At 40.9% G+C, this 16,336-nt stretch overlaps 1 protein-coding gene across 2 annotated transcripts in view; it reads right to left on the bottom strand.

Moving 5' to 3' along the window:
* Nucleotides 1-3,282: 3,282 nt before the first annotated feature.
* VLDLR (very low density lipoprotein receptor) overlaps nt 3,283-16,336 on the bottom strand; it is a 33,186-nt gene continuing 20,132 nt past the window's right edge. Inside the window, exons 7-20 of one of the 2 annotated variants that reach the window (XM_079791131.1) lie at nt 16,169-16,291; nt 15,960-16,082; nt 15,467-15,586; nt 15,237-15,362; nt 14,282-14,453; nt 13,476-13,694; nt 12,107-12,225; nt 11,393-11,532; nt 10,924-11,065; nt 7,448-7,594; nt 6,225-6,308; nt 5,768-5,848; nt 4,769-4,938; nt 3,283-3,920 (exon numbers count right to left, since the gene is read on the bottom strand). In XM_079791131.1, the coding sequence (XP_079647257.1) occupies nt 3,885-3,920; nt 4,769-4,938; nt 5,768-5,848; nt 6,225-6,308; nt 7,448-7,594; nt 10,924-11,065; nt 11,393-11,532; nt 12,107-12,225; nt 13,476-13,694; nt 14,282-14,453; nt 15,237-15,362; nt 15,467-15,586; nt 15,960-16,082; nt 16,169-16,291 (1,802 nt within the window). In that variant the 3' untranslated portion in view covers nt 3,283-3,884. The remainder of the gene's footprint in view (nt 3,921-4,768; nt 4,939-5,767; nt 5,849-6,224; nt 6,309-7,447; nt 7,595-10,923; nt 11,066-11,392; nt 11,533-12,106; nt 12,226-13,475; nt 13,695-14,281; nt 14,454-15,236; nt 15,363-15,466; nt 15,587-15,959; nt 16,083-16,168; nt 16,292-16,336) is intronic. The other variant, XM_079791132.1, reaches the window with a different exon arrangement.

Genomic DNA, 16,336 nt, shown 5'->3' with positions numbered 1-16,336 from the left:
AAGTGATGTTTAGCAGTGACCTTTGCCCTGCACCTACTAAATGCCAGATGCTGTGCTGAGCACTTCGTGTGCGTTCTCACTTAATCCTGACCATGTTGCAGAAGGTAGTCCCATCATCTCTATTTAGAGAGAAAATCAGTAGCTTCTCCAAGGTACCACCTGTAACACTGATGCAGAACTCAGTGCTGCCCATCGCCTCACTTCTCCCTTGAGCACAGTGAAGAAAAAAACAGTCTGTGCTGTGTCACAGAGTCACCCGCGGAGCTGGCACCCCTCCCCTCAGCCTCAGTGAGCATAGATGGAAAGAGATTGACGGGGGACCGTCAGCCAGTGGTGCCAGTTTGTTCCTGTTTCTCTGATGAGCCAGCCTCAAAAACGTGAAGATTTTCTTGTGTGAAGATTCAGGAGATAATAGAGAGCTGGACCATGACTTAATCTGTTTCTTAGTAGCTTATCTCTGGACCCCCAAATTTCAGACAGGCCCTCACTGCTAGCTCACATTCAGCTTTTCTTGTGTGAAGGTACACGGGCATGAGGAATGTGCAAAGAAGGTCGATGACCCTTCACATGAAGCTGAAAAGCTTCTGTGCTTGATTGGAGAGAAATGAGTCCAAAAAATAAGCCCTTGTTTAATCTTCATATACATTCCCCCTGTATTTAGAAAGAAGACCCCTTTGAAGACTTTTACTGCTTTTATGTATTCCTAAACTTCTACAGTGAGATCCATGATATGCCTAAAATGGGGACATACCATTCTCAGTTTTCCCAAAGAGTAAGGCCGAACACTTGATTATGTAACTGAAGGGCTCAAATTCAGTGTATATGATTTTTGTTTGTTCTGTGAGTTTCCCCATCATTAAAAAGCAAGACAAGGATTCTAGTTCCATTGAATACAAAATAATAAGCTGCTTCCCTAGGTGAGAATTCTAGGAAACCACTCCATTTAGACTACCTGATACAGGGGTACATCCCACCAGAATTTTTTGGTTGGGGGTGAAGTTAGTTAAACATTACACTTTAAAGTCTCCCATTTCTAAGTGTGAACTGAAGAGTTAGTCCTGAAAATGTCATATAGTTTTTTCTATTTAAAGCCTGTCTTCTTCTTCTCCTTCTCCTTCTCCTTCTCCTTCTCCTTCTCCTTCTCCTTCTCCTTCTCCTCCTTCTTCTTCTAGAACTACTACTACTACCACTACTACTACTACTACTACTACTACTACTACTACTACTATTTCCATGTGTTCCTATCAAGAATAGAACACAAAAGCTTGAAAGTCATGCCAAAGCTTTAAAATAGCTATAAGAATGTTTTCCGGGAGCAGGTTGAATAGCTGGGATTATTTCTCTCCAAATAGCTTGCAAAGGCCACTTAAAATTTTGCATTCAGGGACTTAACTGAATTTCTCTACCAGGGGCCACAAAATTGTTTATTCCTTTCATCAATCTTAATAGAAATTCTAAAGTGTCTGGAGGACCCACTTTCAGTGATTTTGTGTGACAAGCTGATTTAACTCCAAGCATCCTCCTTTAGTGTTTGAAAAGCTTCATATTTTACCTCTGAATTATCATCTTCTACAATAAATTCTAGAGACACAGCAAACTGACTCCAATACATCTCACAGAGGATTCTTGATGTTCTTGTTTGGATATGGAAGCCCAAGACGCTGGTCCCTCATCAATGTCTATTCCATGCTGAATTGACTGGGAATATATAACTCTTCTTAGTTCAATAGAAATATCTAGTTATTTCATTTCTTCAAATGAGTTTGTTCCTCTTAAGTTAAAGTTTCTGTCCTTGGCTACTTACTGAGGAGGGAAAGATAAAAGAATGAGATGTTTTTGACTCTTTGAAGGTTGGAAAATAGAACTTAGCACCTGAAGGAACACACTAGGGACTGGAATCCAAGAGAAGATAATGGAGAATAATACTTTGTTCTTAAAAATGATGACTTTGGGCCTTATAGTTGACTAATACTATATAATACTTGTAACACCGGTATCATTAATCTTCCTATGAGATAATTTTGTATTGCTCTAATTAAAAAAAAAAAGAAATCAATGGGTTTTATACTACAACAGGGTCAAAGTACCAGTCAATGAATGGTCTTCAGAGTTTAGGTATGATGAATGCTAACCTACTTTTCACTTTCATCCATTTAATCAAAAGCACAAGAGGGATCTATTAACTGAGATGATAGAAGCAACTTCTTCATCTAGAGTTATGGATATCTTGGCCTAAACTATAAGCAAGATGTCAACTGTCTTATCTATAGTCCATATGCGAGTGGAATAGGAGTCAACCGCCAATCCATTTTGCTACTCATCCCTGTGTTACTGCATTGGTCATTTCATTCCCAGAGGAATTGTTACACCTTCTGCAGCTGACTCCCCACCACGATTTGGACTTAAGAGCATCTTCCCAGGGCTTCAAGCCTTGTATCTTCCTCTGCTTGCTGGTATTTAGAGAAAGAAAGTCTTGGCCAATCTGATAGAAAACTTAACTAATTCCCTGTGCTACTTCTTCTTCTACCTAAAATCTGCTTTTCGTACTAAATATTTTAGAAGTTGTCCCTGGAAGGAATCCATCCTATGCCAGCTGGACTGAAAAATTAGGAGATATTACAGATTCTTCATGAAATAACATTAGAGCAGTGATTTGCAAACATTAGTTTACATCATCACCTGAAGGGCTTGTGGAAACACATATTCCTGGACCCCACCTCCAGAGCTTCTGACCTAGCATTTTTAACAAGTTCCCAGGTAATACAGATGCTAACCTTAACCTCTCTGAGAGCCGCTACTTTAGATTGTTCAAGGATGGTACTACTTGTTATTTTTATTAGCTCTCTTCATGGTAGACTGGCTAGACTCATAAAGGAAGAAAGTCCTTTCCCATGCCTTAGAAGGCACTGGTCCTTGAACTACATATATGTAATTATAGAAGATGGAAAATGAATTTAATATGAAGAAGCTGAATTGATAGAAATCTTAGCATATGTTTCTAGATCAGGAAACAAATTAATGAGAAAAGAAAGTTTCCTCTAAGCAAGAGGAATTCCAGGTACATGGTACCCTAGCTTTTTTTTTTTTTTACAAAATAAATTATTGCAGAGGAAATATTTAGTAGTACCTTGTCCTTTTCGTGATGCTTATTTAAAAAAATTAGCAATATTATAAATTTAATTATACAACATCAAGAATTATAGCTCATGTATTTAGTTAGAACATTTGATACTATTTAGACTGTTTATAGTTTCTCCTAGAGGAATAGGCATAAACCATGGTTAAGCTGCTTAGTTTAATTTTTTTAGCACTTGGAAAAAAAATGTACAGTAGTTTGAACACTCAGTCTTTGCAAACCTCCATTGAGGTCAAAGATTTCATTCACAGGTACAAAATTAGTTTACAAATTTTTTGGCAATTTCATCTTAGTAACCCGTTTTATCCTATTGCCATTGTCCCAACCATTGAAAAAGTGTACAATAATTTACATAGAAATATTTTCAAAGTGCTTAAGAATAGTGATTGTTCTCTGGGATATTTACAGGTGGCCTATACAATGTATGTACAGGTGGTATACACTATAGCACAAGTTTCATTGCTGGAATATGGCTTTCTAGGGAAAGTGCATATTTGGCCAGAGGTGGCAATACTGTCTAGAAATTCAAGGGTTATAGGGAACCACATCCAAAGCTGAAGCAGAGTGTGGACAGGAATATTTATGAAAGTCATATAAAAACGGTCAAGTACACAAGCTTGATCCACGCAGATATCTTGATGTTCTTCCAGGCTGGAGGAAGAAAGAGACTTCCGCTGCTGGCTCGGTTACCATTCCAAATTGGGGAATTATTGGTTTAGATCTCAAAGGTTGAGACTTGTCTCAGAAATCAAGCTAGATCATCATCTGTGCTTACAATTGATATCTGCGGAAAAGAAAAAAATATGGAGTGAGCTTGATCACTCATTGGTAGCCCTTCTAATCACTAAAATGGGCCTTGCTTTTGAGTTGGCCATTCAGAAATCAAAGGTGCATAGAAGGGAAGTCAGACCCAAAATAGTATTGAGTTGTGTCACTAATGCAGTTTAACTTGAATTTAGCTGTATCTACTTGGTAGAGAGGGGAAACAGTGTGACTAATTCTGCATCTTCTACTTAATGATCTTAAGTCCTGGAGAAAAATATGAAAAGACACACGTGTGCCATGAATTGGCTACCATTCTTTGTTTTACCAGAATGTTGGAGAGGGAGTGCTCAGCACTTGTTTTGTTCAGGCTGGTCCCTAAATGAAGGCCAAATACTCCATTTGGGTTTCAACTAAAGAACAAGTGACTGAGTGAAAAACTAGCTAGCTCTACTCGGTGGGATAGGACACTTCCAAGCATTTGGTAATTTTGGCCCAAAGAATCTTGCTCAATACACTGACTTTAAGCTAACTCTCCTACATATTATATGCTAATTTACTTATTTAACAGTTCAAAAAGGAGCTACTTGGTTCATGCAAATATTTACATGTAGTTTCTATAACCAAAAATACCTCCAATAGTATAGTGATGACCTGAAGTTGACTTTCTTGTCATCCTGTATGGGGCAGGTGCTTATCAACTGACTTACTTATGTTCTAACAGGCTAGACTGTCTAATCTCTGGTATTTGGTGGTTCCATGATCCTACTGGCTCTTCCCAGCCCAGACAGTCATAGCTTGAGTTTGAAGTCTCCTTACCAAAAAGTCTTACTGCAAGCCATGGCCTAAAAGGACACAAAGCTGACTTACTGCTGGGTACGTGTGTCCAACCGAAGCACTGTGTCTACCAATGTCTATAGACAGGTCCTCTTCAGTGGTCTTCAAGTACACAGGATTGTCAAAGTTCATGCTTTTCATGTTCTTGTGTTGCCAGTTCCGCCACATCAAGTAGCCACCTACTGCTGCCATTGCTAAGAGCACTGAAAAAAGTTAGAAGGCAACTAAGCAAGGTCTAGTCTCAAAACACAGAAAAAAATGTTCATGAATCCATAAGCGACATTCCTACAAGTTTCATGTTCTATGAAGCTGAGATAACCAGAAGTTAGAATCTAAATGAGCAGGAGCTTGAAACACGTTCAGACTAATGGTTAAGTGTTATTCCATAGACTGGGGAAACGAAGTGTCCAGGGCCCCTTCCCAGGCAGAATGAATTAAAATTGCAGAAGCTTCTGGAGAGCTCTTCAAGGGGTCCTCCTAGTGTGTTAGCTAAGCTTGCAATCCAGTAATTTAGGATAAAGAGGCCATTATAGCATAGTGCCTTAGCATTCACACACTCAATAGTAGCTTTAGAGGTTCATCTCCCTGGGTTTGAAAATTCTTCACTATTTTTAATTTACTCCCTATAAGTCCTATCATTCTTCAAGAAGGCATTTCAGCATTGTATCTCCTCTGTATGAAATACTATATATATTTCAAAGAGAATTAGAACAGTTTTCTTTACTTAAAGGGACTTATTGTGAAAGGGGGTAAGCCAGACTAACCATTCTGAAGCAGAAAGCTATAAGCACCCTTCATGTAATAGCTGAACATTTATCACTGCCAGTCACTGTGGGAATGATACCACTAAAGAGAAAGGCATAGACTCTCAACTCAGTGTGCTATATTGGGGAGAGAGTAAAATGTAATTCAGTATCATGAGAGCTATGAAAGTACAAGGGGCCATGGGAAGTATGTCTCTAGATGAACTATAAATCCCCATCTGGTATCTGAGAAGTTCATGGGCTCCACATATATCAAGAATTGACTTACAGAGGGGAAGGATGGCCCAGGCAGCAGAAGTCCCTTTTGGGGGAACACTGACCTCCGATACTGCTGTGGTCACGTTGATCCCTATAGGGGGATAAAAAGAATCAGTTTAGAAGAATCTGAACTTAGACTTGGAAATGCACCCATCTAGTGGAGAGCCTTATACCCTTGCATCCATCACGGATGCTCAGTATCTACTATGATTGTATACCAGCAACAACTGATCTAGAAGTATATGAGAGTCACATGCTGTTATAGCCATTTCATTAACATTTCTCTAACACAAACCTTAATAAGTCAGGTCAGGCTAAGACTTGAAGCTTCTTAGTCTTTGCAGTTTAAAAGTAGGTTACCAATCGGGGCAGAGCTAGTAGTTAAAGGCTGTATTAATTATTTAAGTAATAGATACAAAGTGTGGCTGTTAGTTGAGATTAACAGTTTGCAATACTGAACCCAATACCTCCAGGAACTAGTCCACTAGTTGGTGAAATTTCTGTTGTGTTGGTATCTTTTGTCTCACTGTAAGTCATAGTAGTTGCAGTACCTGAATTATAGAAACCAAGAACCTGGTTAATGCCAAGGTTCCAGAGTGGCTAGTTGTTTAGTCCAGATGAGCCCTGGCTAGGCTATTTTAATACCACGGGAAACAGACAAATCACTGCTGAATTAAGTTGGCATGGTGGAAGTATCAAAACTGGGAGAAACAGCAGTCTTCAGACAAAACCAGACACATGAGACTTTAGGCAGAAGAGCAAGCATTTGAAATTTGACAATTAAAAAAGACACACAGCCACACTTCATGACCCCTCTAAGCAATGTCCAGGCTCCTGAAAGTTACAAAAAATGCCCGTGAGCCCGGCAGCGGAGGCTCAGTGGTTGAACCAGGAGATCATTGTTCGATTCCCAGTCAGGGCACGTGCCTGGGTTTTGGGTTTGATACCCCAGTAGGGGGCATGCAGGAGGCAGCCAATCAATTATTCTCTTTCATCATTAACATTTCTCTCTCTCTCTCCCTCTCCCTTCCTCTCTGAAATCAATAAAATATATATTTAAAAAAAAAAAAAAAAGAAATGCTCTTGAAAACAGATGACCAGGCATACTAGTCTTACCCCAGATTGTCTTGCAACTACTTTCTCAGTATACGCAGCTAGTCCCTGCAGGGACTCAGGATTAAACTAATAAAAACCTCACAATATGAGCTCCTTGCTCACAACATGTGAGTTGAATTTGCCACTCAACCAAGAGCTAAGAACAGAAGACTAAAAATGTAAGTTTAAGTGTGAATTTTTGTGTCATGCACTGGGGCTATGAGGTTTCCTGTAACCATAACCTTCTTTGTGCATAATTTCTGGCCTCTCTCTTCAGAGGAAATGTTAAGGCTTTGTTCTGTTATCTGCACGTTGCCTAGCTCAGTATTGTCATGGGACTAATCAGTAAGAGGCCTGTGAATACTTTGACGAAAGTGTCACTTATAGACTCATCTGATGTTGAAATTAGTTAAAAGTCAACTCTGAAGTAATGCCATGAATACCTGGTAGGCAACAGTACCAGGCAGGTTCTCAAAGCTATTCCTAGAGTTAGTTAAAACAGAATTCTTAAAACCCAGGCTAGTTTTCATAGCTAGTGTCTTATTCTGTGGCCTGTTGTATGTCTGGCTAGTGGATGAAAAGTGAAAAGTCTTACTTTGGCACTCCCGGCCATTTGCCCGTAGGTTGTACCCGTTGGGACAGGAACAAGTGTATTTTGGGGAGTGATCATTAATCTGTGGTGCTGGCAGACATAGGTATTCACATCCTCCATTCTCCATGTCTTCTTCACACCAATTTTTACCTGTTCAGACACAGAAAACCTTTAAAAGAAGTACGCCAGGGTCTGTTATATACATAAAGTCCTGTTCTAAGTGCCAAAGACATGAATCGTTGGCCCCAAGGAGTTTAAACTTGTATACTCTGTCTAACCTTCAAGTTAAACCAATACCAATGAAGACTAAATATAAGAGCACAGACAGCATGCCCTAAGGACACCAGAGATCCACAGAAACTTCTTGGGAGTGGAACAAGAGTTATGCCTTAAACAGATGGATGGTGAGGGAGCAGGTGGAGAATGGAGGTGAGTGACCAGGAGTGGCACTAATTACCGGTCCAAAGCTCATAGTGAAGGCTCAGAGGAAGAAGATAAGCATGTACTCCTGGCTTTATCATGCCTTGTTCCCACAAAATGGAAGGCACTCAACTATATGGAAGTTTAAGAGTTTCATTCATTCATTTTTATGCATATAACATCCCTCCACACATACACACACAACATACACACAGTTCTCCTAATCAGCCTTCCTCTCTCAAGCTCCTGGTAACCACTAATCTGTTTATTATCTGTACTAGAGGCCCAGTGCATGAAATTAGTGCACTCAGGGGGAGAAGGGGTCCCTCAGCCCAGTTTATGCACTCATGCAGTCCGGGAGCCCTTGGGGGATGTCTGCGCCAGGCGGGAGCCTGGCTTCTGGCTAAGTGGTGCTCCCCCTGTGGGAGTGCACTGACCACCAGGGGGCAGCTTCTGCGTTGAGCATCTGCCCCCTGGTGGTCAGTGTGCATTATAGCAACGGGTCGTTCCGCCATTCGGTCGATTTGCATATTAACCTTTTATTATATTGGATAGTTTTCTCTTCTCCAAGGTGTCATATAAATATAGTTACACAGTATCTGTTCTTTTCAAACTCTCTTATTTCATTTAGCAATATTAAGAGTTATGAAGTGTACCTCATTATAGCTTAGTCATTGTATTTCCCTAATGACTAACGGTTTTTAACATCTTTTCATGTACTTATTGGACATGTAGAGCTTCTTTGGAGAAACGTCTATTCAAATAATTTATCCATTTTTAATTTTTTATATTATTTTCCCATTTCCCCCCCATTTAACCCTTCTCTGCACTATTGTCTGTCCATGGATTACGTATATACGCATGCAAGTTTTTTGATTAATCTCCCCCCCTGCCAGCCTCCCCTTTCCCTCTGAGATTTGTCAGTCTGTTCCATGCTTCCATGTCTCTGGATCTATTTTATTCATCATTTTATTTTGTTCATTAGATTCCATATTTAAGAGAGATCATGTGATACTTGTCTTTTTCTGACTGGCTTATTTTGCCTAGCATAATACTCTCCAGGTCCCTCCATGCTACCTCAGATATTTGCTTTTTTAGTTTTGAGTTGTAAGAGTCCTTTATGTATTCTGGGTAATAGATTCTTATTGGCTTTATGATTTGCAAATATTTTCTCCCATTCTTTTCACTTTTTTTCATAGTATACTTGGAATCACAAAATTTTTAAAAATTCTGATGAAGTTCTCTTTATTTCTTCTGTCACTTGTGCTTTTGGTATCATATATTAGAAACGATTAACTCAAGGACATGAAGATTTACTCCTATATTCTCTCTCTTTTTTTTAATGAATGTGCATTAGGGCCACTTGAGAAACTGGGAGCATTTTATTCTATGGATTCTAAAGCTCAGTCTTTTTCAACCTTATATCTCCAGGGCCTAGAACTGTACCTGTCACCTAATAGATTTTTAAAAAATTATTCCCATTTCATAGCCCTTCCCCTTTGGCAACTAAGCTTTTTCTCTTCTGTATCTATGGGTCTATTTCTATTTATTCATTTATTTTGTTTTTTAGATTCCACATATATATAAGTGAAATAATATGGTATTTGTCTTTCTCTGTCTGACTTACTTCATTTAGCATAATACCCTCTAGGTCCATCCATATTGTTGCAAACAGCAAAATTTCATTCTTATTTATTGCTCAATAATATTCCATTGATGTCCATTCATTGATGGACATCTAGGTTGCTTCCATATTTTGGCTATTACTAGTAATGCTGCAATGTACATAGGGGTGCATATATCTTTTTGAATTAGAATTTTTGTTTTCTTCAGGTAAATAGTCAGAAGTTGAATTCTGGATCATATGAAAGTTCTGTTTTTAATGTTTTTGAGGAATCTCCATATTGTTTTCCATATGGCTGTACTAATTTACAATCCCACCAACAGTGCATGAGGGTTCCCTTTAGAGTAAATCGTCACCAACACTTGTTTGTTGATTTATTGATGATAGCCATCTGACAGGTGTGAGGTGATAACTCATTGTGATTTTTATTTGCATTTCCCTGATGATTAGTGACATTGAGCATCTTTTCCTATGTCTGTTTGCCATTTGTATGTTATCTTGGGAGAAATATCAATTCAGGTCCTCTGCCCATTTTGTTGTTGTTGTGGTGGGGTGTTTTTTTTTTAAATCTTCACCCAAGGATATTTTTCCATTGATTTTTAGGGAGAATAGAAGAGAGAGGGAAAGACAGAGAGAAACATCAATGTGAGAGAAACACATCGATTGGTTGCCTCCTGCATGTGCCCCAGCCAGGGCTTGGGTTGGGGAGGATCCTGAACCAACATACATGCCCTTGACTGGAATTGAACCCAGGACCCTTTGGTCCGCATGCCCACGCTCTATCCACTGAGCCAAACTGGTCAGGGCCCTCTGCCCATTTTTCAATAGGGTTGTTGTTGTTGTGTATTTTTTGGTGCTACATTGTATGAGTTCTTTATATATTTTGGATATTAACCCTTTATTAGATGTATCATTTGCAAATATTTTCTCCTATTCAGTAGGTTGTCTTTTCATTTTGTTGGTAGTTTCCTTTGCTGCACAAAAACTCTTTAGCTTGATATTAAAAGTTTCATTTAGATAGAACCAATCAAGTCTTTTGAGGAGACAATATGACCAGATGTGTCTGAGCATCTACACAATCCTATACAAGATGCGTCATGGGGGGTGGAGGAAGGGAAAGTTTGTGGCTACTTTAGAGGCTAGTGCCATAGTCTTAGCAAGAGGGGATGCAGGCCAAGGGGATGTGGAAAAGATAGAAATAAAAGACTGAACATGGAAGGTTGGGAGGGAATAGGAGAGCTCAAGTCCTGAAGCTCTTTTACTAGGAAGTCAGAAATAAAATATCCCAAACTCCAGGTTTGAAGTGTTTGGTATAGAAGGGAAAAGCTCCATTTTAGAGCAAGTTGAATTGCTAACAAGCTACTGACACCCAGCAGGTACTGTGTCATGCTCCTGCCCTTAAAGTGGCCATGAAGGCTCCTGCTTCCCCCGTTACCTGATGGCTGGACGAGTTCATGATAGACAATGATGTCTTGGGCATCATTAAGGTTGTTAACTAGAGTGGCCAGCTCCGACCCAGTGAATTTATTGGCACCATAGACGGCTTCATTTTCTCCGTCTATCCAGTAGACACGATCCTAAAACAGAACCCCCAAATTAGCATGTATGTGTAGGATTAACACAAATCACTGCCTAACTAAGGTCATTATTATTTACTGGCAAATTAATGGACCAAGTGTATTTAAGGCTGGTTTGGGATACTGGATGTAAAACTGTAAGAGAGCAAGTTCAGGTTTCTTAAAGTGCTACAAAGAATCAATATCTAACTTGCCCCAGGTTTTAAGTGACAGCAGCTTTGCAAGTCATGCCCTCTGCTCTCCCCCCGCCCTCCATGCCTGTTCCTTCTCCCCAAGGCGTTATAGTAACTCAAAGGTATACACTTGGACATGAGGCAGGCGTCTTACCTCAAATATCGTTAGTGCGAGAGGATGGGCGAGGAACTCCAGAGACTTGAGCACTATCCTCCGATCTTGGCCGTTCAAGTCCACACTGGATAACATGTGCAACTTGGAATCAAGCCAATAGAGTCGGCTCTTTATGAGGTCTAGGCAGGAAAAGAATTTCGTTGCATGGTAAGTCAGTATTGCTCTGGCTTCCATTTAAAATCTCTGAGGAATCCGATATTCAACTTTTATGATTCCTGCTCCAGCAGGGATTCTTAATGGGATCCCGCAAATCTTGTGAAATGGCATGCCATTTCGGGAAACTCAAGGGGTACCCAAGGTTCTCAAAGTAACTGACTTAAGAAATGTTACTCACATGATAGAAGTTTTAAAAGAGGCTAGCATTTTGTTGTTCTCTCCTTATGAGCCCGAAAAACTATTATAAGCTGGCAATTCAGGAAATGCTAAGGCATCTGGGCCAGGAGTATTTAGGGTGAGAGTTCCCAAGACTCACGATTCACTGAATTTGTGTCAGATATTAGGCCCCAATGGACAGAAAAGCTAGTAATTATGCATGTAATTTAAATTCCCCATTCCATTGGCATTGCTCAGTTATTTCCATCCAAAGTCACTGCTCTAGCGCTGTCTGCTGTAGTCCAGAATTAACGAAGGAGATCAGTTAAAGCCAGGTGCAGGCTGTTGAATTGGTGGTCAACGTAGGAAGAACATACGTACCAAGTGTAATTCCGTTAGGCCATTGGATATCCACTGCCACCAGCGGCCGTCTATCAAATCCATTCATTCCTGCTTTTTCTATTTTAGCTGGCTCACCCCAGTCTGACCAATAAACAAATCTGGGAAGAATTAAACCAGAAATAAGCCTCAGTGGTTTTAGAACGAATAAAGTTGTAGCTTAGGACAAACGTTCAAAGAGTGAACAGAAAATTCTAGGGATTGATTATGACAAATAATAACATTTCAGGCTACAAATTATGTTCTGCGTCAACAAAATTAACACTAAGAACCTACAAGCTCATTCACTATATTAATGTATTTAAGTCAGCCAAAAGTCACAGATTACGTATTCTGTTTTTATTTCTATTTTTTATTTTTTTGTTAATCCTCACCTGAGGAGGATATTTTTTCCCCATTGATTTTTAGAGAGACTGGAAGGGAGGGGGAGAGACAAAGAAAACCATCGTTGTGAGAGAGACACATAAATTGGAATCGAACCCGGGACTCTTCAGTCCGCAGGCCAATGCCCTCACCACTGAGCCAAACCGGAAGAGCTATGTTTCATTTTTAAAAGGCTGATTCTTTCTGAGGAGTGAAGAAGAGTATCTGTTAAGTTTGATAGCAGGGGTAGCTGATCATGTGCTGGTAAGGTTACACAGGGCCCATTTCTGATTACTGTAGGCCAGTGGTGGGCAAACTCGTTAGTTAACAGAGCCAAATATCAACAGTACAACGATTGAAATTTCTTTTGAGAGCCAAATTTTTTAAACTTAAACTTCTTCTAATGCCACTTCTTCAAAATAGACTCGCCCAGGCCGTGGTATTTTGTGGAAGAGCCACACTCAAGGGGCCAAAGAGCCGCATGTGGCTCGCGAGCCGCAGTTTGCCGACCACTGCTGTGGGCTTAGCTTCCTTAGCTGTTTTGTTATTTAGTGGCAATTTAGGAAACCTCTCTGTGAAATGTTTCTAGCGAGGTCTGTCTATTTCAACTGGACTTTCGGTCAAGCCTTGAGGTAACGTAGTTACCAAAATCCTCACAACTCCTGCTAAGACTTAGTTTGATCATCCAGAGCTAACCTGACAAAGCATTCCGACAAAAATAACAAGTCCCTTGTGTACAAGGGTTCAAATCCACCCTCTGTTGCTCATCAAATCAGAAACGTTGTTTCCTTAACTTCGACCAGCAGTCAGACTGCCCTGGGAGGGCCTGTCACATAGGTGACGCCATGACATGTTGAGCCAGACAATTCTTTCTCGAGGGCAGCTGATAGGTCTTGATATTTCAGTTCTACTTCAGGCACGAGGAGGGCTCCTGGCCTGTGCAGACAGCACCCAAAAGGCTACAGGATGCAAAACACAGAATACAAACCCAGACAGGGGGTCCACGGCTATGGAAGCAGGCTCTCGCAAGTCCGAGTTAAACAGGAGCTTCCTCTTGGTTCCGTCCAGGGTAGCTACTGAAATAGTCTTAGAAGCCGCGTCAGTCCAGTAGAGGGTCTTGTACACCCAATCAACAGCAATGGCTGCAGGATTATAGACATTGTCGATCATTTTAACATGTCTACCAACCTTGTCATCAAGGGAGGCGCTGAAACAGAGTAGGTCACAAGAAATTTCAGAGGTTGACGCCATCGGAGCCTGGAAAACAGACTTTCTGCTTACAAAATGGTCCACAGCCTTGTTCGGAGAGAACTCTAGTAACACCGCTCACCGCTCCCATGATTGAGCCGGGCTGCTCACTGATACTGCATTAACAGTAGGCTATCTAGTTGCTGTGTGTGTTCTATATGCCAGACCCACACGCTTCTAAGTGGAGCTATTTGTTTCAGTAGCCACCATCTGAGTTTCTCTAGTTCCCCTTAAGGAAAAGCTGCACTACCATTTCTACTTGTAGCAACCATAAACGGTTCTCAATTAACTGTAAAAGGGGAGAAAATAGGAGAAATTAAGATGTCAGCTGTGATAGTCTTTTAGCTGTAGACACTTTATTTCATAGGTGACTATTCATTTGTAACGAGGAACTGATAGTCATGGAAAAGTTAAAGAATGGGTGTTTAGATTTACTGTTTCCAGCTAATTAGATGCTAGATCAAGACAAGAGAAATTCCTTCAAATCTTCCCAAAGGCCAAGCAATTTAGACCAAACAAGACACCAAGAATGGAACTGAAAGTTACCTGAAGATGGCCTTTTGGCTCAGATCAGCCCAGAATAGTTTCTGGGCAGCAATGTCAGCATCGAGAGCCACAGTGTTCCTTAGCTGCTCCACTAGTTGGATATATTCTTTCCTCTCTAAGCCAATCTTCCTGATGTCTCTGCGATTAGTGAAGATCAGACTTGGCTCTTTCCCTGCAAGACACGAGTCCAGTGTATTTAGTTTTGCTGCAAGAAGGTAAGGTGCTTCTAAGTTACCTCCTCCCAACAGAACAGCACTTAAAAAGTGAAGCCACCGCCCCGGCCAGTGTGTTCAGTGGTGAGAGCATCAGCCCATGCACCAAAGGGTCTCAGGTCTGATTCCTGGTCAAGGGCATGTACCTGGGTCACAGGTTCCATCCCCGCCCCATGGGTCTGTGGAGGAGGCAACCAATTGATGTGTCTCTCACATTGATGTTTCTCTCACCCTCCCTCTCTCCTCCTCCTTTTCTCCCTTCTACTCTCTCTAAGAAATCAATGGAAAAAATATCCTTGGGGGAGGATTGAAAAAAAAAAAAAAGTGAAGCCATTGCTGAACACCTCAGGAGTACTCGTGCCCGAGGCCGTGCCCCAGAGACCTGCAAGTGTTTCCCACTACTTAAGAAGGCAGTTCTGAGGTCTCAGCATTCAACAACAGGGCTGCTGGTGAATAAGTTATTTATTTGAATTGCACTCAAGTATTGGAAGCAGAAAGTAAGCAAAACTGGCAGGTATTCATGGTATCATGTGCAAAAGGAATAGACCAAGGCAGGAATCTGGGGAAATGATCTCTGTTTAACCTACGATAGAGAATGCGCTGTGATTTTAGTAGCATTGCTCTCAAGTACTATTTTAATTCCATCTTCAATTTGGCTATTGTCATCATAGCCTGTACCTTTCCTAAAAGATACAGTCTTACTCTTAAAGATACCAGAGCAACACCAGTCCCAGTTCATTTACCTACAGCCTTGCACACGCCAGTGGCAAGATCCATCTGATAGCCACGACTACATTCACACTTGTAACCGCCTTTTAAGTTGATACAAATTTGACTGCAGATTCCCGGATTTTGGCATTCATCAATATCTAGGAGGGAAATTAGAATTAGTCTTGCTGTTCCCGGATAACCTACAGAGATACACTGTTCTTCCCCACCACCCCCAGGGCTTAGGTTCTCTTCTTTGACTCACCTCCACAGGTTTTCCTATCTATCAGCTCAAACCCAGCTGCACAGTCACATTCGTAGCCTATAACCAAGTCTCTGCAGATATGGGAACATCCACCATTGTTAACCAAGCATTCATTTACATCTGAAATAAAAATGTCGTCAAATTACTTGACAGCTTATTCCAAATTGACATTTGTCCTATTAACATTAAAAATCCAGGCTATCTGCAATAACTTATCTACTTAATCTGGTCAAACTTATGATTTTTTCAGCCCATCTCCTTGGCCAGTTGGTTAAGCAGGATTTGATCAAGTTTCTTTCTGGTCAGTTATCTTTAAGGAGGTAAATTATGAACTAGTTTGTCACTGCATGGGCTCTTGAGTCATAAAAATTCACTCTTAAGTCCAACAATTGAACTTAGTTCATTAAAAGTAGTTTAGCCAGACATTATGCATTAGCCATGCTAGATTGAATGAGCGATCCCAGCTCTGTCCCCAAGCAACCCCTTCACTTACGACATTCTTTCAGGGGCTCGTCACTCCAGTCCCTGCAGTCCTGTTCCTGGTTACATACTTTAGTGATGTCTATGCATTCCCCGCTTCTGCACTTGAACTTTCCAGGGCCCAAGCACTGATTGACTACAAAGAGAAACACAGAAGAGAGACTCCATGAGTGGGTCCGATCAGGGTAGTCCCTTGACAAAGCCACAAGAAGAGGCCCTTACCATTTTTGCAGTTGACTTCATCAGAACCGTCGACACAGTCTCGGATGCCATTACACTGCCTGCTGCCATGGATGCAGCTACCATCCTCACATTCGAATTGGTCTGGTCGGCAGGTTCGAGAAGCTACAAAGGGAGGAAACACCATGGGATGAAGCCAGCCAAGTTGTC

Source organism: Cnephaeus nilssonii (genome assembly GCF_951640355.1).
Source record: "Cnephaeus nilssonii genome assembly, chromosome: 14".
In the NCBI taxonomy this organism is placed as follows: Eukaryota; Metazoa; Chordata; class Mammalia; order Chiroptera; family Vespertilionidae; genus Cnephaeus; species Cnephaeus nilssonii.
This window is presented reverse-complemented; position numbering and strand designations above follow the sequence as displayed.